Raw genomic sequence first — 27,220 nt, forward strand, 5'->3', positions numbered from 1 at the left:
ACTGATGTATTGGCATTAGATGTGAGTTAGTTATATTTGGTTAAGTGGGAACAGATGGATTTCTTAAACATTAGTGTTTCCGAGGTAGAACTCAAAGTAGATGGTGCACTGATGGATTATTTGCTGACTCTAGCTTTACTTGCATTCTGCATCTTAGATTCAGACCATGAGGAGCAAGCAGATGACGCAAAACAAAAGCAAGAACCAAGTAAGTATGTTGGAAAAATGTTGCACAAAATTGATTAACTATATTATTTGCATACTTTTTAACTTGTATTCCATTTTCCACCTTTTTCGCTCCCATAAAAATACCCATGCTCATCACTTCACACCGTTTCCTTCACTGATATAGCAGTCCAGGCTGCCAATTTCTGTAGCAGTAGTCTATTTTAAACATATATAAATAGCATTCCTTTAATTAAAGCCCCCATGTGTTCTTAAATACAGTGCTGTAGTCATGGGCCAATAATTGCACTCCAACAGGTTTGTGATTTGATTTAAAGGCTTGGGTGAGGTTCAGTGGTCTTGCAGTGATTTAGCACACATTTAAACGTTGTAAACAGTTTGTAGTAGTTTGAGGAAGGTAATGGTTCAGACATGATGCAGTTTTATGGGCAATTGCGGACATTTAACAATACATGGGGGTTCGATTTTTGGAGTATGTACTGCTAGCATTGTTTCCCAGTAAATTGGTGGACATTTTCTGCTACTAGTCTAACCAAAGTAACATTCCTTTTGTACAACTACCTATAATTGTGCTTCTGAAACAAATAAGACAGTCTTAAGAACGAACCTTAATGCAGCGACAATTAAATCTCAACTGCTGCACACAGCCAACTATTAAGGATAATTCTGTATAACCTGCTCATTGAGTAACAATACATCGATTTAAATCGAGCCCGTCACATTTTGCAGTTGACACATTGAATGCCGCAGTGGACGACAAACAGCCTTTATTCATCAGTACATCTCCAAACAAATTACCAACAGAACCCTTTTTTTTTAAAGTTAGAAATAATTAAGACAAAGGTTTTACATTTGTTATGTTTAAATAGTGCTAATGACCTCATCAAGATAGTGGCTTGAAGGAGTACTGACCCCAATTTGAGCATTCAAAGAATTGGTCATAAATTCCTGGGTGATTGAGCATCAACTGTAAGGTGTACTCAATCAGCGGTCCTGCACTGAGTTCCATACCCTAATAATATCTCAATAAAATAATTATAAAATCCAAGCAAATAGAACAAAAAAAGTATGTTTACCATAGTTCTTTGCAGTTGTAGATTCTTCAAAAAAAAAATTGTCTTTTTGGCTCAGAATCTCTTCAATCAAAAATACTTTCAAATAAATGCCCCATAAAGATCAAATACTTTGTGTATTTGAAGTCGTAAAAGGGAAAAATATATTCTCAAATCTTATTACTTTGGGAATTTGTGGTATGTACTAGTTCAGAGACCAGAACTCTGAGTAAACTTACTGAAGTGTAAATAATCTTCATTATTATTATAATTTAAATAACCTGTTGAACATAAGAAATTGGAGCAGAAGGAGGCCATATGGTCCCTCGAGCCTGTTCCGCCATTCAATAAGATCATGGCTGATCTGATCTTGGCCTCAACTCCACTTTCCTGCCCACTCCCCATAGCCTTTTATTTCCTTATCGTTCAAAAATCTGTCTATTTCCACCTTAAGTATATTCAATGACAGTCTCCACAGCTGTCTGGGGTAGAGAATTCCATAGATTCATGACTCTCAGAAGAAATTCCTCTCATCTCCATCTTAAAAGGCGACCCCTTAAACTGAACTATGCCCCCTAGTTCTAGATTCCCCCACCAGGGGAAACATCCTCTCTGCATCTACCCTGTCGAGACCCCTCAGAATCTTTTTTGTTTCAATTATATCGCCTCTCATTCTTCGAAACGCTACTTAGTACAGGCATAACCTGCTCAACCTTTCCTCGTAAGACAACCCCTCCATCCCAGGAATCAACCTAGTGAACCTTCTCTGAACTGCCTCCAGTGCAAGTATATGCTCTATTGCAAGTTAGCACTCATTTCCTTGTGTATTCTAGATGAGAGAGATATAAATCTGCAAAATGTACAGTACAGCTAACTAGTATTCGAGGTTAAAGAAAGATAGTATTCTATTTCTTAGTCAAAGATAGGCAGAGAGTGATGAGGAAACAATTCAAGTGTGCCTATTCCTGATCAGAACCTGGGTAGCTCAGTCCTTCTGAAAGTTTGTTGTCTCTGGGCTGAAGGATCATCAGACTCTACCAGCTGAAGATGTCCAGCTTTAAGGACACTCGTGTATTAATTTTCAGGATTTTGCATGCAGCAGGTGGGAGAAGAGGTGTTAGTATTTATTGAATGTCAAGCTTGAAAGATGCTTCTTACAGCCAACTGTTGTTTATTTGTGGGGTTAGTAGACGTCATTGTCACTTTTATGTGTAGTTTTGCACTTGTGTGCTATTAATCTTGAAAGTGCCACAAACATATTTACTCATTCAGGTGCTGTTGGGGCTTTGAGGGGGATTTGACTCATTTACTGGGTGGCAAGTGCTACCTGACTTTAATGTGATTTTTATCTGAAAGGTTGGTGGCATATCTTCATCATCGAATGTTTTTGCTTCCTGAAAACCCGACCTTTAAAGCTGATTCTCAACCAGAGAAAACCCTTTACTTAAAGCTAGTCGCTCGCATCAAAGTGGTAGCTGAAAACATCCCAGGGAGACGGAGTTTCCTTAAATGTGTTGACAATTTAAGGGTAACTGCATTTTTGGGGGGAGGGGAAGGAAGAAAGTAAGAGGAGTGATTCTGTTGGATCTAAGCTACCGTAGTTGTCAGAAAAATTGAGCTTTTAAGCTTTTTGCAGAATGTTCCTACACATATCTACATAACAGCATTGACTGCACTCCAAGGAAATTCAGGTAAATACACTTTGAGACAATTCTGAGACGCAAGTTGTTAAATGCAATATCTGTCTTATCTTTCCTTCAAACTTGCTGAAATTTTGTGATGCCGTCTGTTCTTGAGATGCATTATATGCTTTTAAACTAATTGTGTGTCTGTTGTAAATAAATATATTTTCATAAACAAAATTGAAATGTTGCAGTGGGGGGGAAAGCTTTGTGACTTCACTGATTTTTTGGGGGAGGCGATTTGATTAGCTGTCTAATTTTACACATCGTAATTGGGTGTTAACCAGGGTTAGTGAGTCATTGTTGCCAAAAAGTCAATCAGTTATCCATAGTAGTCCTATGAAATTTTTGTTAAAGCCGAGACACACACACACTAGCCTCCTTCTGTGCTGTAAGTTTCTATGATGATGTTACAAGCGCGCTTACTTTTGATAGCCATGTTTATAGGGTCTGTAGGGCTAGGATGGTGGTGAAACTGAAGACACGTTACTATTTTCTTTCTCTTTTTGGTGCTCATCAGGGTATGAGATGGCAGTGCTGGTGAATGGAACACTTTTCTTCCTTGCACCCAGTGACAGCATTAAGTACTTCCAGGACAGGTATAGTACAGGTTAGGTAATATTTAGTGATACCCTGCCCCAATAATGTGCCTTAATGCCAACTTCTGAACAACAGCCCCCTACTGCATCAGGATAAAACTACCAGTTGCTCTTCTGAGCCCTCCTTATGGCCTCTCGGAACAACATTGTCCGTTTAATGCTGAATCACAGACAGGTCCATGCTGCTTCTGTGAGTGACTTTGAACTGTGACTGCCCAAGCTCACTTCACTGAGAACCGTTAACCTTTGGGAAAACAAATATTTTCCTTCCCTCTGCTTGGTGTAGATTTGGGCCCAGGTATGGCTAGTTCTGAATTACTGAGGTACAAAGTCCCTGACTTACTGTTCCACTTGTGTGAAATGCGAAGCGCATATGGCAAAGACACATTTGGCAATTTGAGATTCCCCACTGCAGTCCCTCCCATCAAAATTCAAGTAAATGTATTGAGTAAAGTGACAGTGTTTAGGGAAGTTCAGGAAATGAGTACGCTGATTGGTTAACAGAAAAATGCAAAGCTGTACTCCGTTTTGCTTCAATAGCCAGTTGCAAATAGAGTACATTTTTAAATTTAGAAATAAATCGAGTCGACCATAGCAGCAGACCAGTAAATGTAGAACTATGAAAATGTACACCGTCTACTGTCCTGCAGTCCTGTCCTGGCCACCAATATAAACTGGTAGTGTAACTTCCATTGGTGAAATGATGGATCTTGTCAATACCTTAAACCAGAAGCATTCAGCCTGTATATTTGGTATATATTGCAGCATTTGCAGACCTAGAAAGGTGAAGTATTGTGACTGATGCCGCTTTTAGTCTTCACCATCTAGAGCATAGGCATCTGATCAGTGATTGTGAGAGATGGCAAAATGTAGATCATAGGTCACAGAATGAATCTGAAGTGTGTTTAGTGGAGTAAACACAATGGTTGGATACTATTACTCAAAAATAGAGATTTAAAAAATAACCAGAACAATCTTGATCCATTTTTGTAGATGAAGTTGTGCCACGAAAAAGGTCCAAGTCCGAAGACATGGAAAGCAGTATATCCAAGCGGTGTCGGTTTTCTGGCGATGAATATGAGGCTGCCTTAAAAGTGAAGATCACTGCCAGAGGGGAGATCAGAGAGACGCTGGAGAAGGTATGTGGCCTGGACTGCTGAGTCTGCATTGTCTCATCAGAAAACAGTGGTCCACTCTTCTCCATGTCAGTTTTACATCCTCTATATACAAAGGCTGCTCTATTTAAATTGGAGAATATAGTCATCACTTTCATAGAAGACCCAGCTCGATCACCTGCAATATATGTAAAAGCCCAGTCCTGAACTATTGACTCTCTATTGTCTTTGCACAGAAACCAGTTCTTCAGCTAGTTTGCCTATTCTATGCATTTACAGTTTTCTGCAAAGTGTAACACATTTGGTGTTTTGACATAGAATTTGCAGGCACACCAGTACAGTAAGGATGCATTTCTTTTCATTTTTTGGGCATCTCACTTTTTATTGTCTGAAGCTATGTTTGACCTCACTGACATATTGGTGTTGACACTTGGATTCAAGATTTGCAAGACTCCAGTATCTACTACTATTTGCAGTACCAAAGAGATGGGGTGCGCGCCTGAACCAGGTCTAGAAAGAAAACTCTTGAAATGCTAAAGTTACCCCAGATAATTGGAACCTGCGAGACTAGCTGGATTTTAGGCTTTTCTGTTTTCGGGGCAAAAACGGAGGCAAGGCCGGAAGGTTACCGGCCGGGAATAGTTTGCACTTTAGTATGGAGGTTTCGGCATCTGGGCCCTGCGTCAGGGGGCGCAGCGCGAAGCGGGGAGGCGTTGTACACCTCTCGTGCACAAGGATGGGAAACTCACGAGCTAAAGAGTCGGGCCGGGAGTGCTCCGAGAGAGGCCGAGGAGGAAGGGGAATATTTTTTTTTAAAGCAGCAAAACATTCCTAAAACATTGCCCACACCGCAACATAAATCGCACAAAAATTAAAATCAAAAAACATTCGCACGCACTTTTACAGCTCACCGCCGCCGGCATGGCTGGACCACTCTGATTTGCCAGGCGGTCATCGCGGGCGCACTTCCGGGCGGACATGTCGGGCAAGAGTCAAAACTTGCGCCGGTGTTGCAACCAGCGACATTGCATACCCGGCGCAGCTCTTCACGGCGGTTCTGCTCAGTGCCGCCGCAAAACTCGACCGGAGGATCGAGATGGGGGAGGGTGGGGGGCAGGAGACCTCACTGCTGCCTGTCATGCCCCGGAGTGCAAAGGACTGGAAAATCCAGCCCTCCAGCTTATCCCCCATTCAAAATGTTTAGTTAAATTTTGTACCATTTCACACTGGCACTGAATTCCATCTGCTACTTTTTTTGCCCATTCCACCAGCACCTTGATCAGTAACTCCTTGCACCTTCCTTTTGGTCCCCGGAATTGTTTACTATACTTCCTATTTCAGTATCGTTTGCAAATTTTGGACACCACCCCCTCTTGGCCTATAACCAAATCATTGATGCAGACAGAAGCAGTCTTTCTGCATAGGTAGGATACCCTTCTTCAGAGAGCATGGGCCCAAGGGACATGGTTTGGTTATATCTACCGTTAACGAAATATGACCATAGGTTCTGGATATATACTACTCTCAATGAGATATAAAGGCTGTGTGCGTAACTGTTCCATATCAAGTCCCCCTCTCCTATTCCTGTTCTTGCTGACCTACATTAGCTCCCTGTCCCACAACATCTCCATTTTAAAATTGTCATCCTTGTATATGAAGCTCTTGATGGCCTTGCCCTCCCTATCTCTGTAATCTTCTCCAGCCCTACAACTGCTTCAGAACTCGTCATTCTTGTGTATTCTCCCATCTCTTCGCCTCATTGTTAGCAATCATACCATCGGCCATTTAAGACCTGTGGTCTGGAATTGCTTCCCTAAACCCGTCCATCTACCACTCCTTTTAAGATCCTCCTTAAAACTCACCTCATTAACCAAGCTTTTGGTTATCCCTCCTATTATCTCCTCTGTTGGCACATCTGATTACGCCTTGGGGTGTTTTTCTTTGTTAAACATAGAAACATTGAAAATAGGTGCCATTCGGCCCTTCGAGCCTGCACCACCATTCAATAAGATCATGGCTGATCATTCCCTCAGTACCCCTTTCCTGCTTTCTCTCCACACCCCTTGATCCCCCTAGCCGTAAGGGCCATATCTAACTCCCTCTTGAATATATCCAATGAACTGGCATCAACAACTCTCTGCGGCAGGGAATTCCACAGGTTCAAAGACACTATATAAATGCAGATTATTAATGTTGAGTTCTTCCTGAATGCTATTTTTGGTGTCATATTACACTGGCTGGGCTGAATGGCCTGTTTCTCTGCCGTGTACTATGTAATTCTATGTACACTCAACTGATGTCCCTGGATCTATTGAACCTCAGTCTCAATGTGTGGTTATTTTTCCTCTGAATCACACGGATAGCTTATCCATTGTGTTCCCAGGTAGAAGAAAAGATTAGTTCATTGTTGGTTTTGCAACCTTAGGATGTAATTTATTGCCCCAATATTGCGCCTTGGGGCCTCGCCATTCAGGCACAGAGATTGCTCCCAGCGCGCTCAAAAATAGATACTTCAGAATTTCTAGGCCTTCATCGTTCCAGATATTACAGAATTCCAAAAAGCGCAATTTATTTTGTATAAAATCAATAGGACGTGCATCATTAGCCTCTTTCTTGCAAAGAAAACCGGACTGGTTTTCTTTGCTAGAAAGAGATAAATGATGCAAGCGATGACCCAGTTTTTTTGTCTTGACAAATGTAATGTTGATCAAGCACGTCAACTTAAAGAGCCCATGAGAGCAAACTTTAAAAGTATCAATTTTTCTTTTTCTTTTTGGTAAACACTGAAAATCTTAGAACTTCTTTTCAGGAGAGAGAAACAGAAAACGAGAGGGAAAACAGGAAGAGGGGAGGGGGAAACATGGGGAATTCCAGAAGCCATAGTGTTCTCCTGCGCAGGGGTAGAAATACTTTGGAAGAGCAGAGCTGCCACTGATGCAGGAAATAGCTGCTTGTTTCAATTAAATTCCAACCGGGGGAAGAACAGGAATAAGAAATAGGAGCAGGAGTAGGGCCATCTGGCCCCTCGCGCCTGCTCTGCCATTCAATAAGATCATGGCTGATCCGGTCCTGGCCTCAACTCCACTTCCCTTGCCCTCTCCCCATAACCCTTGACTTCCTTATCTTTTAAAAATCTATTTATCTCCAATTTAAATATATTCAATGAATGGCAGGGATTGTGGAGTGGAAACTGAAGTGCAAGAGAGTCGGCCCTTTTTTGAGGGGTTGGGGAGAACTTAAATTGTGAGCCCTGACTCGATGAGTTTTAAAAACCATTGGCTTCAGTGATTAGGAACCATCAAAAAAGAAACCGTGCTGCTACATCTGTGCCTACTAATGGGGCCAGTATGCAAAGGGTTTTACTGTACGCTACCTGCATGGTAGTTGCATGGATTAACTTGCAAGGTTTTACCAAACATCTAAATCATGACTGTACACGCAGTGCATTTATTCTCCTGCCCCAAGACTGCATGTTCAATGACATCACCAACCACTTCAAGTCTAGATCATTTGAAACTGATTAATGGTGAAAGGGGGATAATCTAGTTCTTGATCAGTAACTCTAGTTTTTTTTTGTGCAGATTGTTCAGCAGATCATTGAAGAGCGCATCAATTCCATGCAGAGTGGTATTTTTGACAAGAAGCTGGCAGAGCTGAAAAACAGAGTAGAAAAAATTGAATGCAACACGAGGCATGAATCTTTAATCACTGGCTTACAGGCAAGTACTTCGACTTTCTTCAATGTGGAGACATAGTTTGGAAAAGAAGAACTGATACTGACGCAGTTTCACTCCTTATTCCTTGTGCCCTTGTGAATGAACAGTCAGGGCATGGTAATCTTGTTGAAATGGTTATTGTGGCATTCATCAAAGTACGTGAGTTTGCCTCAAATATTCACTATTATCTTGTGTTGTGCCTTTGAGCTTAAGGGACAACTTTAGAGTAATGGGTCCTGGATTCCATTTAAACAGGTTATTAGCATTGACCAACAGAGTGTTTTTCTATAGCTCAATTTCCCAGTTTGAATATACAATAATAGTTGACTTGCTGGCTCAAAACGCAATTGCATGTTGAAATAAGATTGTCCTGTCAGCTGGAAATATTGTAACTGCTGAATTGTGGCCATGTGTTCATCCACTTAAAGTTTTGAAGGAACAAAAATGACATCACAATGAATGCAAATGCAGAAGATTTAAAGTTCACAAACGATTACTCTTGAAGGATGTGGTTTTAGCTGCAGGGAGGGAAACGAGAGCAAATCGACCCGCGCTACATTTCTCTGCTTTCAGCAACTTGTTTGGCAGACGCCGATGTTGCGATTGAGGCTTGCTGTTTCCCCTTGCAGCTACTGTGCAGCACTTTCTGTGAGCAGAACTTGCCGCCCGCAGAACTTGCTCATTTTAATAATCTTGCAGTGAAATGTTGCAAAAAAAAATCCTGAAATGCACACCATTTAAAATGCAATGACCTATAAATATCCACTACAAAATTCTGATGTGGAACTTCAGCATTTATATTTGCTTGGCTCTCTTGTGACGGCCCCAGAATCAGGCATGCTCACCGATTGTCTCCCAAACCATGCATAAAATTAGCAGATGGAAACACCAGTTAGCCATTTTGAACGCTTCAAAAAAATCAAACATGAGCTATCTTAACTTCTTCACCTGTCTGCTGTTCTTTGGGTGTTATGATAATGTACACATATCTGGTACCTATGCACCAGATTGGCTCAGATTTCATATTTGGAAAATATCAAGTCTCCATATACCCAACAGTAAGCAGCAATGAGAAGCATCAATCATTCACTGTAAAAATGAAAACCTTCAAAACTGGCAATTGGCAATAGCGAGCAATACAATGATAAAATAAACTAATCAGATCACTCAATATTGTTTTGAATTATTTCTAACTGAGATTCCTCTTTGGCTCACAACAGTTGTAAAGGATTCTAATATAATGGAAATTTTTTTTTAAAATGTCCTTACTTTGTGATGGTGATAAAGGCATATTTTTACAAAACACAAGTCACTAAAAGTTTCATTAGTGATATTCTCTCCTCATGGACCATCATCATCATCATAGGCGGTCCCTCGAACGAGGATGACTTGCTTTCACATGAGTTCACAGATGTTTCAATGACGGACCCGATATACCAGTCCTGAACTCCAATTGAAGGGATGGAAGGTGCCTGTGCATGGATTTTTTTTTAATGTGTGGTGACCATTGCACATCAGCCACCATATGGACTTGACAAGGCCTTTAGTGGCAAGAGTTAACCAGGATGACTGTAGACCTGCTCTGCTGCACGAACCTAGGGCACACACATACCGCAGTGTGGGCTGGCCCATGCTGCCCCTGGGCCCTCGGCTCTTCTGGGTCCCATACCCTCATTCGCTGCTCCTCCGCCGCGATCGCTCGCCGCTCCTCAGCTGTACTTGGGCCCCGCCGATGTTCCTGCCCACCCTCCAAACGGTGACCTGGGTTTTAATGACGTCATTCAATCGTCCACCTCACAGTCGTCGCACACTTGGAACAGTTTGCACTAGAAGTTGTGGTATGCCGCTCCAGCTCTTTTATAGCCCGACCTGTGGAGGTGTTCTCTCGCAGGTCAGGGGAAGGCACGATGTTCCAGGCCCGCCGCTCCAGCTCTTTTATAGCCCGATCTGCGGACCTTGTAGAACAATCCATCATCTGACTTGACATGATTAGCGCCACGCCAGGTCTAGTATTTGAAATCATAGATTGAAAATTATTTCAATTTATATAATGCTATAAATACAGGGGCGTACTAATCGGGATGATTTGCCGGGGGTGTAGCATAATGTCCATTAATGTCAATGAATCTGAATTCTGCTAATTGCCTGTTGTTTGCTCAGGCAATGAGTATAAGTAATTGCCCTGTTGGGCAATAAGTTGATGATTAAGGACCATTCTGCCTCTGCTACCTGTTGTGACCTATAACCTGATGAGCCTTTGTGTGCATATCATTATATGACTATAATCAGAAAATGCATTGGACATTGAAGGTGCAGATAGAAAGAAAGAACAAACTTTTAGGGTCTTTCACGCCGTCGAGACGTTCCAATTAATGACTTTTGAAGTGTAGTGTTCCCTAACATTATGCAAATTGGTTGCCATATTTCCCTCAGTTAGGTTCCATAAGCAGCAATGAGATAACTAACCCTATTTTGGTGATTTGGTTACACTTGAAGCTTTTACCTTTTCTTTTGGATGCCAACTGTCCTGTGCATTTTCATGTTTGGTTTCAAATTTCCAACATTTACAGTTTTTACATTTAACGCAACCCAATCAATAACCACGTTACACCCAGAATATAACTTGGACACTTGGTCTGGGTGCATGGGACCGCTGGGGTGAGCTTGTTCTGCGATTCAGTTTTTTTTAGAAAAATGACTGTGCTCTTGTGTTTTCTGCAGGCAAAGCTAATGCAGATAGAGAAGAGGCTAGGATCAGCAAATCAAGCTCGCAATGATTCTGCATTGAAGAAAGCACAAGAGGTAGGTACCAAATGGGACTATTGCTTAACTGCTTAGGAAATATAATGTGCTTGAGCCTTATCATCATGACCAAGTGGTACACCAGTAGTGGCTCAGTACCCTCCTGGATGCAGTGAGGGCTAACTTTAAATTTATAGTAATGTCCAGAAATTACCCTTTGCATCTCTCTATTTTATCAATTTCTTAAAGGGTATTAAGATGTCCAAGTTAGATCCTGCAAATCTATATGATTCAAACAATGTTGCTTCAAGCATCTACACTTCTATGCATTCGTCCTCTGTCAGCTCAAATATAAACATCTGGTCTTGTAATCATCTGCTCTGTATGCTTACAAATTAACTCAAATTACCTGCTTACTCATACAGATACTATCTCGGTAGTTTCAAACCTTGGCAGGAACCCAATACATGCAGCTCAAAATATACCCTGTGGGTTCTCTCGCTGCGATTTGACATGCATGTACTTCCTGAGGGATGTTAAATATTTCTGGGTACTGTAAATTAGAGAGCAGGAGACGGGAACAAAAGTAAGGCACATAAACATGGCCTGGAAATAACAATTGGAAGTTTTGCTCAGGAGATGTAACTTTATAAACACTTAAACCCATTTTTACCTTTTTAGAAACCAAGTGGGTCTTTGCAGATTCCAATATAGTGGAAATATTATTTATTAGTGAATGCGCATGTGCTACATTAAATAATGGGGGAAAAAATCCAAAAATACAAACTAGGAAGATAAACTATAAGTCAATAATGTCATGGGCCCAAGTAGTCACCATTCATGGCATTAGCCATTCAGTAACCTTGGGGTCAGCCCTGCCAAGTCTGGAAAGTCCTCCTGGTAGACAAGCGTGAATGAGCAGCCATTCAGTAGATGTGCGACCTCCTCAGCTGCACCACAGCTACAGAGGGCTGTTCCTGAGTCCCCAGGAGTGGTCCTGTGCCGCATATCTTGTCATGTCTAAAATGGTTCAGCTTGCACCACAGATGACATGGCAGTTTGCGGCTATGTAGTCTCCCCTCAGTGGATAATGCACTTCAAACAGCAATCCATTGTGTTTTCGAGACATTTTGATTTTAAGGAAGTCATTATATACGTGAAATTATTGCAGGATTGCTACAGCTGACCTCTCCTTTTTGTATAAATTGAGTTCAGACTGTTATTAGCTGTTGCCGTATTTTGTGTACAGTTATTTTATCCTGTGTATTAAAAGAGTCGAAAAATGAATTGTTGGTGTAAGTTGATGCCATCACATAGGAGCTGCTTGAGCCGACCCAGTAACCTATATTATCTATATTTGGGCAAAAACAAAGCGATTGTTCCAGTAAAAGAAGCTACTAGTATGTACTGCTCTCGGCCAGGAGTGGAATAAAGACCGAAAGCGAAGCCATGATTTTCTCTGAGCACATGGGCATGTTATTCCTGGCCTAAGAGTTTAAACTTGCACAATCCAACTATGCAAGGAAATAAAATTGGACAAAAATCTTTTAATCCACTGATGTGTGTCACCATTTAATGCAAGATTGCTATAAACTTACTTTCCTCCCTCTTGCCCCCTTCTGTGGTTAGAAGAGAGCGAAGGGGTTTTGTCAATGCTGCAAATGTACAAATCCATAAATTTTCCCATTGGGTGCTGATGCACATGGAATATTGTATATGCAAACAAAATAGCCCAACAAAAGATGTTGATTTGGCTAATCTCCATCAGATCTCTTAAGATCAATATCTGGAAAAGGTTAATTTGTTGTGATGCCCAAGCAAAGATTCAGTGGAATATTATCAGTCTTTTCTTTCCCCCGCTGGTACACTTTTTTGAGGCTGCTGCAGGGAACTAGTTTTCACACTAGTGTTTCAGTACCACGTTAGACTGGTGGCATCCTTATAGCGTGCATCACTGTTGGCTGCGAGATCAATGTAAAACTAATAGTTCTGAGAGATTCTGATGACTGTAAAGTCTGTGTCAGGTTCTTGAAATTGTATTGCAGCTTGTAAGGTGCTTCTCTTCACTGTTCTTAGCACGCATGGATGCCCAAGCTTATTTTGCCAGGAAGTATCATTTGATGTGTAAGACGGTGATGTACATAACTTAACGACTGGCTGTTGTAAGAGTTCCCCTCTTTTTTTTAACACACAAAGTTGAGGCTTACTGTTCAGTTCGTATCTTCCATTCACACAAGGAGAAAGGGGAGAATGTGATGAAAGGGCCAGTTGTACAAGTTGTTTTTGCATGTGTTTTTAAATGGTTTCTATCTTGTATTTGTTGGATTGCTGTAAGGTTTCACTTAGCAATATTGATTTGTTACGATATTGCTTGAGCGCTCTCAGCTTTTCTGGCTGAGGGAACCTTTTTGCAACTCGGGGACTTTAGTGCACTAATTAATTATATTTATTTTGATAATTTATAAAATTTGAAGCATCCTCGCCTGTCCAAACTAGATAATAGAGAATCAGTAGTGGTTGTACCAATGATAAATGTCAAAGTATGCATTCATTAAAAGATTATCCATTGACTTGATATAACCCATAGAAGGTTAGTACAAAGTCAAACATTATTCAAAACTTTCTCAGACTTCCATAACCTCAAGAGAATTATTTTCAGCCTTCTGGAGTTTGCCATTGCAACTATTTGCATAACGGTGCTGAAATGTTTTTATGCACAATTGCTTTTGTGTGGGTAAGGTCAGTGCAGTTAGCAATGGTTCCAGCTGACTACTGGGCCAGTGAAGAGGGATAAGTTGTAAGCTTATTTTAGCAATCCTGTTTTGGGGTTGATACCCTTCCATGATAAATGCACCGCTCATTGTACGCAAAAGTTTGAACTAGTTAAAGCACTGCACCAATGTTGAAGACCACCTGTGTAGGAGACACTTAATTGATAGAGTTGCTTGAAAAAGAGGAATGCTAATGGCTATGAGAAGCAAACTGTGGCTGGCATTAGACCAGGTGGTTAGATGTGAGGGGGGGGGTGGAGGGGGCAGATTTCATGCTCAATTGGCCGTTATTTGTGCTGGAACATTGATTGTAGGGAGCTGTGGAAATGTACAAAAACTGCTGTACCCTTCTGCGATGCTGGAGATGTTAACAGCAACTCCTTCACTGGGTTATGTTATTGGACTAGTAAGAGGCCTGGACTAATGAGCCGGAGACCTGAGTTCAAATCCCACTGTGGCAGCTGGGGAATTTAAATTTGGTTAATTAAATAAATCTGGAATAAAAAGCTAGTGTCACTAATGGTGACCATGAAACTACGGGATTGTCGTTAAAACCCATCTGGTTCACTAATGTCCTTTTAGGGAAGAAAATCTGCTGCCCTTACCTGGTCTGGCCTATGTGTCTCCAGGCCCACAGCAATGTGGTTGACTCTTAACTGCCCTCTGCCCTCTGAAATGGCCCAGCAAGCCACCACCTTCTCTAGGGCAATTAGGGATGGTCAATAAATGCTGGCCTTGCCAGCGACGTCCACATCCCCGGAACGATTTTTTAAAAAAGCACAGCATGCCCGCTCGAACACTAATCCCCTTTACTAGGGCAGCCAAGCAACTTGCTCAGTTTGCAGCGTATACAGCAATTCATGTAAGGGGAAGCTAGATATATACATGAGGGAGAACGGAATAGAAGGATCTGCTGACTGGGAGGAAGATGAATTAAAGCGGGGATTCACGTGGCACATAAACACCGGCATAGACTGCTTGAGCTGAATGGCCTGTTTCTGTGCTATAAATTCTACATGATGGGCACGGAAAAAGCTGCGATATTGTACCAGGTGTGAGTGAATTACTTGCTCTTGCATGGGACATGCTGGATGCATGTAAATGGGCATGGGGGTTCTTCATGACAGTCTTCAACTACCACCAAAGTACGACATTTTTTGATCCCCACAATAGTTTCACAATTACAACAGGCCCTCTTAATTTGTGTAACCTCTATTTTATGCTCAGAAAATTTATAGTCCTTTTACTAATTTTGTAAATATTTTGCAGCTTTAGTGGTCTCCAGGAATAAGGATGGGTAAAACATTTTGATAACTTGTGTTGCTCCCACAACAGTCAGCCTACATCCTTTTTCAGAATTACATCAATTCCATGGCCTGGTGAGGCAGAACATCTACTGTGCAGTAACACTGGGTTCCTGCTTTAGAGGCATTGTTGCTCCCAATAGTGCCATCAGCCGGCACCTGCGAGTTACTACAGCAGTGGTGCCTGATAAGTTTTTCAACCAGTTATTCTACGTGCCCATTGATTACAGGCACAATGTTCTGCTCAGAAGATGTAAGACAAAGTGTGGGGGGAGGAGAGAAATACATATTCCTTCACTCTCCCCTTCTGTAGTCAGCATTTAGGTAATGTAAAAAGGCTTTATAATTTTTTTTAAATATACATTCCTACCTTGCCGAGATGAAATATTGTTTACTAGTATTATATTCTGTAACTGCACCAGCTGATTACTGCTGCGTACTTGGCTGGCATTTTCTGAGCTCAGAAGCCCCCTGATTGACATTCGGAAAGGGCGGGGGGGGGGGGATGAATACAGACCTACAGGATTTCCATTAGAGGTGCTCCCAGGCAATCCACCTTCAGCTGAGCCGCTCTCCTGCTGAGCACAGAGACTTAAAATGGTGGGTGTTTGTCAGAAGATGAAATCCCCTCAATAGTATGCTCTTTAACCTTCACACCTTCATCAGTGGGGTATCAGAGGAAGTACATTATATTGTAAGTATTGCCCTACAATTTTTTCCATTAAACACTTGTTCTGGGACACATTTCTATTTGTAGTATGTTCTGGCTCTAACAGGAACAGAACGGGCACAGTTGTGAACCGTGGCCCAGGTAGTGGATATGTTTTTTTTTTAATAAATTAAATTTTAGTCGTATGTTGCTACTTGGTTCCATGTGTCTTCACTATTGTTTGATATGCGATAATTTATTCCGTTTATTTGATAATTGCCAGCGAACTGTCCGAATCGAGCTTTTAGTAGCCGTTGGGTGCAGTTGTTGGCATGCAGTTGCTGTTGATTTGTGACAGTAGCTGTGTGTTGCCAGATTCACGCTGAAGGCCAGTTGGGCTATATTTTCCAGCCAAAGCAAGTTTCTGATTAGTTTTTGTGGAGTATTGTAGAGGGGGGACGGGACGGGAGACGGACGATGAGGATTTGGAAAAATTGTAATGTGTAGAAATTTTAGTGCACGAGTGAGATTGAAAAGTGATGCAAGAGGGAAAGAAAATTGTGAATTTTTTTGGACACCTCAAAAGGATTTAAAAATATTACATTAAAATATCTGAACTTAGTGGAGGCATAAATTAAGACTGTTGTATGGGCTCAGAGGTCACAGCCATTGTCCAGTCACCATTCTGTATAGGTTCAGGGTTTGTGCCCATTGTCCAGTTGTCATTCTGTGTGGGGTCAGAGTTTGTGCCCATTGTCCAGTCGCCATTCTGTGTGGGGTCAGGGTTCGTGCCCACTGGCCCGTCGCCATTCTGTATGAGCTCAGTATTCACACCCACTGTCCAACCAGCATTCTGGGCGCTAGCAGAGCATCTCAATTTTCCAACAACACAATGAATCGCATTAGGCTTCAGTGTATACTCTTTCTTTTTTTAAAACAACATTGTTCAGGCTGAAACTACATTTGGCTGCATTATGCTATAAATTAGTTAGATTTACCTATGAAAAGTTAAAATAGTTTGACTTTGTGAACTAGTACTTAACAAATTGAAGTATATGTTCCCGTATACTCCCCAAGGTGGAAGGTGTTCACATAAAGTGTGGAAATGGGGAGATCAAATACTTCCAAGTTAACATTTAAACTTTAGTAGTTGCTGTCATAAGCAAAATTTTGGAACCATATTACTCCTGTGTGTATGTGTGCCTGTTGAACTACCTTTATTATCAGGATTGTCTCTCCTCGCTTATTACTGTAGTTATATAGTTGCATCTACCTTAGCTGTACAGATTTGCAAGGAGTACAGAATTATTTTTGCAATGAGCGTTGAACACATTGGAAAAAACACAATGAGCCGATTTCCGGGTGCCCTGCGGAGAAATGCATCTCCGGTTTCAGGGCTATTCACATGGGGGGTTACAGCATTTGATTGGATGACCCTCCAAAGCTTAGTGCTCTTGAGGCCCCAGTTAAACTCCTGGTGCACTAAACGCGAGTCTGCAAGGACCCTGGAAAAACAGCCTGGTTTTCCTCCTCTTCCTCCCGTGATCGATAACTAATTGATGTCACAATGACTTGACAGCCTTCATTCGTTGACATCTATTGGCACTGCTATGGCATCACTGAACAAGATGAGACAAGTCCGTTTAACTCAAGTAAGTGAGCAAAGTTCTTTTTTTTTAATCCAATGAAAGTGTTCTGAAAAAGCTGGTATTTAAAGTGAGTAACAGACAATTACAGATATGTTGTGGTTTGGATAACCTATACTACGAGTTGTGATGTACCTGTTTTATGATTCATGGGCATTCTTTGGTTAATAAGAGGTATACCTGCTGGAAGCGCATAGTATATGGAATTTAATTCCCAACTGTGTGATTTTGGAGGAGGTAGCAAATATAATGGGTTTCTATTGTATGAGGTTGAGACTCTCCCTCTGCTGGGGCTGTAGCAAGCCTGCACTATTCGTGGTCTGAGCTTCGGACACGGATATCAAAGCTTTGTTTGCAGCTGTCAGGGAATCAAAATCATGGCCAGTCATTCTTTCCAATCAGATTAGGATTTAGTGTGGAGATAGAGATGTGAGCGGTGGGAAATTACTAATGTCCCTTGACCCTGAAAATTAACAGTGGACTCTTGGTTCATTACCAGTGCTCTGAAGCTTTGGTGCTGTGCTGTAATCCTCATTTTATTGTGGAAACTGCTTTTTAACAGGGGCGGCGCAGTGCATTCAGTGAAAGCAACTGCTCGTGACAATATTGTTTAACAGGTGATATATTGGCCCCAGACTCTGCAGGTGGTGCACTGAACTAGCTGAAGTAGTGATGAATTCTGCTCCATTGCTAGATGGTTTGTTCTCTGTTTCCTTCTGCCACCGCCCAAAAAAAGTCAACTGTTCATTGGATCAATTCAAACTCCAAAAAAGGAATGCAATTTAATGCCCTAAATTTTGAAGACGATTCACTGGCTTTACTGGCAGGTTCTTCTGTTTCTTTGTCTCAGATTCCTGCACCTTCCCAACCAGAAATGCAATTTGATTTGAGCAACAAAGAGAAGTTCAAGTTGGCAAAGAAACACCAGTTTGGCAAGGCCACTGTGGAAACGGAGCAGGTTCCACTGCAGAATAGTAGGATTTCTTGGAATACATGCAGCCAACCTGCTGTGGAAAAAAGAGGGGTTCTAATTCAAGATAATAGGATGGTCTATATTACTTTTCACAAGCCTGTTACAAAGAAACAACAGAGTTCTGTACATAGTCGTAGAGCTCCAGCTGACATACTTGCTAAACCTATTGCAATCAAGCAACCGGTTATGATACACAGCAGTAAAATAGTCTATAGTACATTTGATAACCCCATCACAAAAAAACAGGATGCATTGCATGAAAGTCTGGCCGCCCGTGCTTGTGTTGAGGCCGTTCCAGAGAAGCAAGAGGCTGTATTACGTGCTTGTCGATTTTCTGATGCACCACACAAGCCAGTTACGTTAAAGCAACAGATTGCATTGCAGCACAATAGATCTTTGCATAATAAGTCTGCTATCGGACAGCATCAAATTGTGTTACATAATAAACTTATTTTAAAGCATAAGGTTCCATTGCAGGATTGTCAAATATCATCAGGCAAACCTGTTGCATTAAAGCAACAGGCTTCACTGCAGCGTAATGGAACTCCGTCGCCCACAGACCCAACAAGTGCACTGCACAATCAACAAGGTGCATCACAAGATAGTAGATCCGGTAAGCCTTTGATAAAGCAGGAAGTTCCACTGCAGGATTGTAGGGTTTCTGCTGAATTGGGCAAAGATGTTGCACTAAAACAACAGGCACTATTACAGTACAATAGAACTCTAAGTATTAAGCACAAATCCACTACAGATAAGCAGCAGGTTGCGTTGATAGATAATCGAACTCGATGTAACTCATTTGGGGACACCGTAGTGGAGGAGCATGAGGCTCCATTAAAAATCAGTAGAACTTCCAAGAGTATGTTTGTCCAGTTATCTCCAGAGAAGCCACAGGTTTCTGATAGTATGCTTGTCAAGCAAAAGCAGGTTCTTTTACAAGAGGGTAATGGCTCCAACAGTACCTCTCAAAAGCCTGGCACAGAACAACAACATGTAATACCACATCAGAGTATTGTCCTTGGTGAGCCTGATGTACGTACACCATGTGTAATATTTCAAGAGAATAAGACTCTCTGCAATGCATTTGGTGAGACAGCTACAAAAAGACCACAAACCGTGTTACAAGAGAGTAGAACTCCCTATAATGGATTTAATGGACTTGCTGTGGAGCGGCAGGTTCCGCTGCCAGATAACCGGGCTCCCAAAGACATTTGTGAGCCTGTTCCAGACAGCAGAAAGCGGGTGATTATCCAAGATAGCATAATTCCCTACAATACAAAGAGAGCCACAGCCTGGGGCGTTCGAGCTTGGGACGAGTGGGCTAAAAACCGGAATAACTACCTCATGGAAAACAGTATGAAATGTGATGAGTCATTCCTTTATGTGCCAATCCTGTCTCATGAAGTAGCTCATGATGAACTGAATTTCTGGTTGTGCCACTTTGTCGAGGAAGTCCGTCGGCAAGATGGATCATTTTACCCACCTAATTCCCTCCGTCTCCTGTGCTGCTCCATCTTGCGATACTTGCGTGAAACCTGCAAGCGACTGGACATTGATTTCTTCAACAAATATAACGTGGAGTATACCGAGTTTCGGACTGTCATTGACCGGCAGATGAAACAACTTAAGCAACAGGGGATTGGTACTGTAAGGAAACAAGCGCAGCCTTACACCGAAGAAGAAGAAGAAAAACTGTGGCAAATAGTTTTTCAACTTCGAGATGCAAAAAGCTACAGTTACGCTGTCTATTTCTACCTCTGCAAAGTCTTTGGTGTACATGCAGCAGCCGAGCACAACAAATTGATGGTCGATCAATTTATCTTTGGAGCTGATGAAATTGGGGAATATTTGGAGTTTGTGGCTAAGCCTTACCGAGATGGAATCCAGAGGACTAAAGGACACACTCGGCAGTATGCAGACTTGTCCAACCCGAGATGTATTGTTTCTCTCTTCCGTCGCTATCTCAGCATGGTTCCCTGCGACGGTCCGTTTTACCGGCGCCCGCTCCCCGGACGGCTGGAGTTCTGCCAGCAGGCGATAGGAGTTCACACTCTGGAGCGGTACTCCAAAGAAATCTGTGAGGCGGGTAACATTTCAGGACGCCACACTGGCCAATCTGGAAGGGTAAGTATAAACTGTGTTTTATTATTAATGTTGCAAAGACAATAGACATTTTACTTCCTATTATCGATACTATGAACCTAATCATCTGTGTGTAGAAGTTAATCCAGCACAGGCACTTTTTTTTTTAGATACTAAATTTCTGCCTCGTGCATTCTCTCTATTTTTAAAGGTCAAGTGACAAAGCCTCGGTTTTTATATAATTGTGAACAATTTTTAAAAGTACCATTTTGTATTTCATTTAATTACCTCTGCCCCTTTTTTTTTCCCATTGCCTATTTTAATCACGAATCCTGGTTCTGCTGCCTCCCACAACTTTGCTACTTCTGCTCATAGGCCAGATTCAGACTTGGGCTGCAAGCCTCCCAGGAATGCCTTCAGTGCAACCCAAGATTATCCAGTGGGAGGTGATATTCAAGCAGGCTGTCAGATGATGTCATTCGTCTACTCTTCCCATCCCCCGCCTTTCCAATAGGAATGCTCATTCCTGCACCTTGCTCTGCCAATGGTTCAGGAGTCTCGTCCAACTGCAACATGGTTACTGATGGGCAGCCCTGGAACTTGAGTTTGCAACCAATAGGCTGAAATTCTACATCTGCTTTTCTGTGAGCTTCCCACCAAATTTGACGATGTCATAAGAACATAAGAATTAGCAACAGGAGTAGGCCATCTAGCCCCTCGAGCCTGCTCCGCCATTCAATAAGATCATGGCTGATCTGGCCGTGGACTCAGCTCCACTTACCCGCCCTCTCCCCGTAACCCTTAATTCCCTTATTGGTTAAAAATCTATCTATCGGTGATTTGAATACATTCAATGAGCTAGCCTCAACTGCTTCCTTGGGCAGAGAATTCCACAGATTCACAACCCTCTGGGAGAAGAAATTCCTTCTCGACTCAGTTTTAAATTGGCTCCCCCTTATTTTGAGGCTGTGCCCCCTAGTTCTAGTCTCCCCTACCAGTGGAAACAACCTCTCTGCCTCTATCTTGTCTATCCCTTTCATGATTTTAAATGTTTCTATAAGATCACCCCTCATCCTTCTGAACTCCAACGAGTAAAGACCCAGTCGACTCAATCTATCATCATAAGGTAACCCCCTCATCTCCGGAATCAGCCTAGTGAATCGTCTCTGTACCCCCTCCAAACCCAGTATATCCTTCCTTAAGTAAGGTGACTAAAACTGCATGCAGTACTCCAGGTGCGGCCTCACCAATACCCTATACAGTTGCAGTAGGACCTCCCTGCTTTTGTACTCCATCCCTCTCGTCATAGTTGTCCAATAACGGTGAAGGCCTGAGAGACAAACTTCATAAAGCTAAAGAACGTTGTTTATTATTGAGGATCCTGTTACAAATGGATCAAGATACCATATAGCATTGAGGTTAAGATCCTACCAGAATTGATTGCAAAACTTGTGTCCAGCGAGAAGTAAATTTGCTCCAGTAACAGGCATGGTTGCTCACTGAAGAGATTATACCTGTGTAATTACTGCTTGCTTCCACAATGAGGAGATGATGGTTGTAGAGGCAGAGGGCAGCTTTTTGCGGGGGTGGGTCGTTCCCAATACACTGGCAGCCAGACCTCTTTGAGATTATTTCAGCTAGGATTAGTCGTGATCAGCATTCTGAACAGAATTGTGTGCTCTTTGCTTCAGTGAGAACGTGGGCTGATTTAAGTGTGACACCATTCAGAAAATCAACTGAGAATTCCAATGTTGCAACCCCAGATTCATATAGAACCAGCTAGATTACAAACTGTGAGCTTTTCACATGTTAGGTTTTAAGTAGGCAGTGATTTACACAGATGGTGTGATCCATCCATTGATTGTGTCTGTTACTACAACAACTTCTTTCTAGTTAATGCAATTTTAGTAGGTGAGGACAACGTTGACAGGGCAGCTAGATTAATTCAAAGTCGATCGATTGAGTCCCTCTGATCAGTGCAATAAGCATTATTGTATACATATCCTATGTACAGCCTTTTAGCAGCAAAAGTTTTCAGATTTCAAAAGGGAATTGGATAAGTACCTGAAGAAAAACATTTGCAGAGCTACGGGGAAAGGGCAGTAGAGTAGGGCTAGCTGAAGTACTCTTGCAGAGAGCCGGCACAGGCTCGACAGGTCGAATGCTGTAACAATTCTATGAGATTATTATTTTTGACTGGCAAGGATCTTTTAAATGGGCTCCCCAAAGTGGGTTCTCCTTTTAGATTGTACTTTTTGCAATGTATTCAGAAGTTTAATGAAGAATTTGCTTAACTTTGCCAAAAGAATACATTTTCAACAAATGAACAATTTGGGTTCTGACTTGATCTGGTCAAACTTTACAGAGGTTTATGGAGGAAACCTCAGAGTTATGTAAAATATTAAACCCAGAATTCTGTTTAAAGTAGAATGACTTGGAGCTTGAATGGAGAAGTATAATTTTAAAACTAGTATTAAGAAGAACGTGTTTACAAAGGGTAGTAAATTCTGGGATAAACTGCCAGGCAGGATAGGAGGAATAGAGAACGGGCTTTCCAAATGCAGCAGGATGGGGCAGTTGGGGATGCTAAAGAGATGAGCTTCAGTGGGCTGCAAAGCCATTTATCATCCACACTCTTTACTGTGACCCGTTGAATAAGTTGGAAGACCTGCTTTATCTACTTTCCAACCCAAGCCGATCCATCACTGTTGCCATAGCTCCCAGAGGACCCCTCATACTGGTGGAAGACTTGTGAAAGGCCTGAGGAGCTTAGTATTTCAACAGCATTCAGTCTCTCGGGCAGTATAGTATGCCTAAAGATACGAACAGCATTTGTAGGTGAAAACAGTTTACTTAATCCTTAAACAAAATATGACTGTGCAGGTTTTACATGCCATCACTAACTGAGTGCTCTTGCATGTTAAATTGTGGCTGATCCCCTTATTTTCATAGTTTAATGTTTCCAGAGCTAAATGTTTATCCATACAAAATAAAATTCAAAGCACACCAACACTTAATTCTTTTTTTTTGAAACTAGATTGAAATAATTTCCACTTTGTGGCTTTGTGTCTTTGTTTACAACAACCATTAGCATTCGAATCAGTAATTGAGCAAAACTTTGTCATTTGACCTTCAAAAAAAAAATCTTTAATACTTGCTACTAGTGGTTTATTGGTGTTAATGCAGTGGAGCCTTGAGATCATCTTCCAAATTGCTAAAGGCTTCCCCCCCCCCCTCCCGATATTATTTTAACATGGTTACACCCTTATCTGTAGCCATGTTATAGATATATACTAAAGTGGGAGTAGTATTGATCTGAAATGGCCTGCACCACATTAAACTGGTTAGTGCGACTGAATTAAAAAATCCCGGGTGCTGAATGTGCAGCTCTCTGTCTCTGATAAATTGCCCATCATAAATATGTATACAATAAGCCCGTATTGTAATACCGTGACAGACCCCAGCCCTTTTTATACTGTTTAGCGCCTGTCAGTAATGACGTAAACAACCATTTATGTAACTTCATCCTCTGCCTCCCTACCCCAACTATGAAACTTTCTGATAGGAATTGAATTTTGATATCACACAGACACTGCACGCAACCAAACTATTTTCCGAGCAGCTATTGTTATTACAAGCTGGCTTTTTAAAAAATAGCATAATGAACTCGATTGGATAAGCAGGATTGATCAATCGGTTGCTAAAAAGTTGTTAAATTCCGTGGGCAGCAACATTTCCCAAGTGGCTGAGATCATAATTAGCAAAATTGAAATTCTGCCAGTAAGCAAAACCAATTGTAGCATGCCATAATCCCACAGGCACACTTTTTATTTGCCATTTGTATATCTCAGCATATAATGCATCAATTATTGTGCTCTGCTTTTTCTCCAACTCACAGAAACGCCATTATAGAGGAAGCCTTTTGTATGTTTGTCACAAAAATAATTTAATTTACTGTACACCAAAATATTCAACAACAGAAATGGTTGCCATTTCTCTGAATAGAATGATACTAACATTTTTATGAATAAAATACAGTTGTCCACTGAGAGAATTCAAACTCTTCCCAAACCCCAGTTCATAACTTTACACACATATTTGACCAGTGCCAATTCAAAGCATACAACTATTTTTTGAAAATATGTTTTTCCTTTTTTAGGGGTGGGGCAGGAGAGGAGATTCTTGTCGATGGCCCTTTAGCATTTAAGTTACTGAAGAGATTTTTTTTGTGGCAACTATTGGTTATTTCTGCAGTTTTAATATTTTGCTTTCCCTTTCTATGATGGTGCTTTTGACTGCATTGTGTGGCTTTCACTGAGTATTAGACTTTCTGGGAGCACTGATGTGATTGTCAAATTCCAAATGGATTTGTGTTTAACAAAAATAAACTCTGGTCAAATTGGAGTTGTAAGGACAAAATTGTCTTGCACTGTGGTAGAAATCCATTAGTTCTGGCTTTATTGGGCCTGCAGACAATTGGACTTGCTGGACTGGTGTGCAGATTGTAATGTGACAGCAAAATAATGGAACTGAAAACTGATTGGATCAAACACTCAATTTATATTGACCAGATTCAAGAACCTTATCGCTACTAAACTCACAAGAGAGTAGAATATGATGTTAATAACATAGATGCAAGATTGTATTTTTATGGAATTTGAATTGGCAAACCCCAAAAACTCAGAATGGAGGTAATGTCACGGCATATGTTTTGGGTCTTGTTTTTATAAAATTCTGAATTAAATGGCGAATACATCTGTGTCCATGGGTTACCCACAATAAAGCCTTCACACTGTATCCCTTGCCCCTAAATTAAATTTTATTTAGTCCCAGTTTTTACATCTTCCCTTGTGTCAATCTTTTTTTAAGGTCACTTTTTAAAATCTACATGACACATTCACTTTGTAGTTTTCACAAGTTTTTTTTTTTGTCAGTGCCAGATGACAATCTTCACAAAACTGCAATGATGTTCATTGCAAAGGTGATCTGACTCGCTGCTCAGTGAATTTAGGATGTGTTGGATGTATCTCTTGGGGAAATCTGTTACTGTCACTTGACCCTGTTGCATTTGTGTCCCCTTTTAGTTTACTGAAGTCAACATGACATTAACAGGCATTCACTACTCGAGATATTTTGGCAAAATGTTTATTTCTTTGCGGTGGCGTGGGATTCCTTACTTGCAATTTTTTGATAATCCTGTTGCTCCTATTGTTTTATGAACTCTTTATTGTATTGGGGGATGCATTGAAGGTTTGGATTTCCTAGGTGGCTCTCCCAGTTTGTGGTATGGCAGACCAGTGGGGCATTGCATTCATTCTACCAAATAAAAAGTAGCACTACTCTGCAGTAACCCTTTCAGGTGTTAATTGAAATCACCCCAATGTCAAAAAGCCAAAAATTGTAAGAAGGAAAGCAGTTTAAATCAACAATGCCTCAGTGGTCATCAAATGAAACATTTTTAAAGACCAATATCCGAAATCCAGCCTGTCTGCACAACCCCAGTGACTTGTTCATCTGCACAGGCTTATTTTTCTTTTTTGTGTGTATTCATTTTGTTGTAGGTCAGCAGTGTAGCTGCCCTTCACAGTCGTGGCTTTGATGAAGAGCTAATTAAGGAACGAATGGGAAATGGCAGTAATGCAATGATGTCCTACAAAAAGACTCAAATGAAGGCAGTGTCTGACTGTTTGCAGCCTCCAAATCCTTTGAAGAAGATCTCAGCTTGTTCACAGCCATCTTCTTCCTTGAGACAGCAAAGTGCTTGTGCGCAAGAAGCAGTGAACATAGTCACCCAGCCAGAAGCAGTGCTTACAACCCAGGAAGGATTGGTGAAGGTTGAACTGCCTTGTAGTACACCTTCAACATTACCAATATCTTCTGTCAAAGTTGCAGCAACGTCATCCTATTGTGCTGCTAAAATCTTCCAGTAGTGCAAAAAGACTCCGTCATATTAGATTGTAAGAATATGAAACAATAAACTGACGAGGGGGAAACTGATGTGGTGTGCCTCCTGATTTCTTAGTACGCGGCAGTATTTGTGTTGGAAGTTCCTTACTTAACCTGCGACCTGGAAGAGGCTGCAAGAACTGGGGAGTGGAGAGGGAGTCTGGGGACAAAGCAAACATTTTAAAGTAGTATTTTGCACTTGTCTTCAGTGTAAGATGTTTCAGTAAGTTTACAAGATGATTCTTGCAAAGCACTTTCTTTTCTCCTGTTATGTTATAAATGGATTTTTCATGCGTGTGTGGTTGTCAGTAACACTAAGTTATTTTTTTTGTCTTTTTGATTTTTGGAGATTTCACGTCTAATAAGAAACTAAATTTTAATAACAAATTGTTAGCCTGTGTCCTCATATAATTAAAACATGATTGAAGCCTATCAATATGGTCCACTGGATTTTATTCCGATTTGCCTAACAAAATGAATATGTCTTTATTAACTTGCGTCATTCCTCTTGCTGCAGTAGTTGTGAGAAAAGATTGGACTTCTACTTCATGGGGTTTCTGTACGAGCTCCAGCTGTAAGAAGTGAATAGTGACTTAGAATTTTGAAGTGTTTATATTCATTTTAGCTATGCCTGTTGAAGAGCAGTTCTCCCATTTTTGCTTTTATCAATCCACTTTGTTCAACAGCTGCTCTAGCTCCTTGTCTCAATACTTCTACAATCATGTATTTTTTCATACACGGGCCGGAACCATCTTAA

At 41.3% G+C, this 27,220-nt stretch overlaps 2 protein-coding genes across 9 annotated transcripts in view; both read left to right on the forward strand.

Annotated features, from left to right (window-relative positions):
- atf7ip (activating transcription factor 7 interacting protein) overlaps window positions 1-27,220 on the forward strand; it is a 186,927-nt gene that overhangs the window by 99,428 nt on the left and 60,279 nt on the right. For all 8 annotated transcript variants that reach the window (XM_070861680.1, XM_070861687.1, XM_070861688.1 and 5 more), the window contains 4 exons: window positions 158-208; window positions 4,513-4,658; window positions 8,216-8,353; window positions 11,072-11,152. In XM_070861680.1, coding sequence (XP_070717781.1) covers window positions 158-208; window positions 4,513-4,658; window positions 8,216-8,353; window positions 11,072-11,152 — 416 coding nt within the window. The remainder of the gene's footprint in view (window positions 1-157; window positions 209-4,512; window positions 4,659-8,215; window positions 8,354-11,071; window positions 11,153-27,220) is intronic.
- Window positions 17,038-26,787, forward strand: LOC139229984 (uncharacterized). Its single transcript, XM_070861689.1, has 2 exons — window positions 17,038-20,559; window positions 26,079-26,787. Exons 1-2 carry the CDS (start codon window positions 18,157-18,159, stop codon window positions 26,445-26,447), a joined length of 2,772 nt encoding a protein of 923 aa, XP_070717790.1. The 5' UTR covers window positions 17,038-18,156; the 3' UTR covers window positions 26,448-26,787.

Source organism: Pristiophorus japonicus, chromosome 19, assembly GCF_044704955.1.
Source record: "Pristiophorus japonicus isolate sPriJap1 chromosome 19, sPriJap1.hap1, whole genome shotgun sequence".
NCBI lineage: Eukaryota > Metazoa > Chordata > Chondrichthyes > Pristiophoridae > Pristiophorus > Pristiophorus japonicus.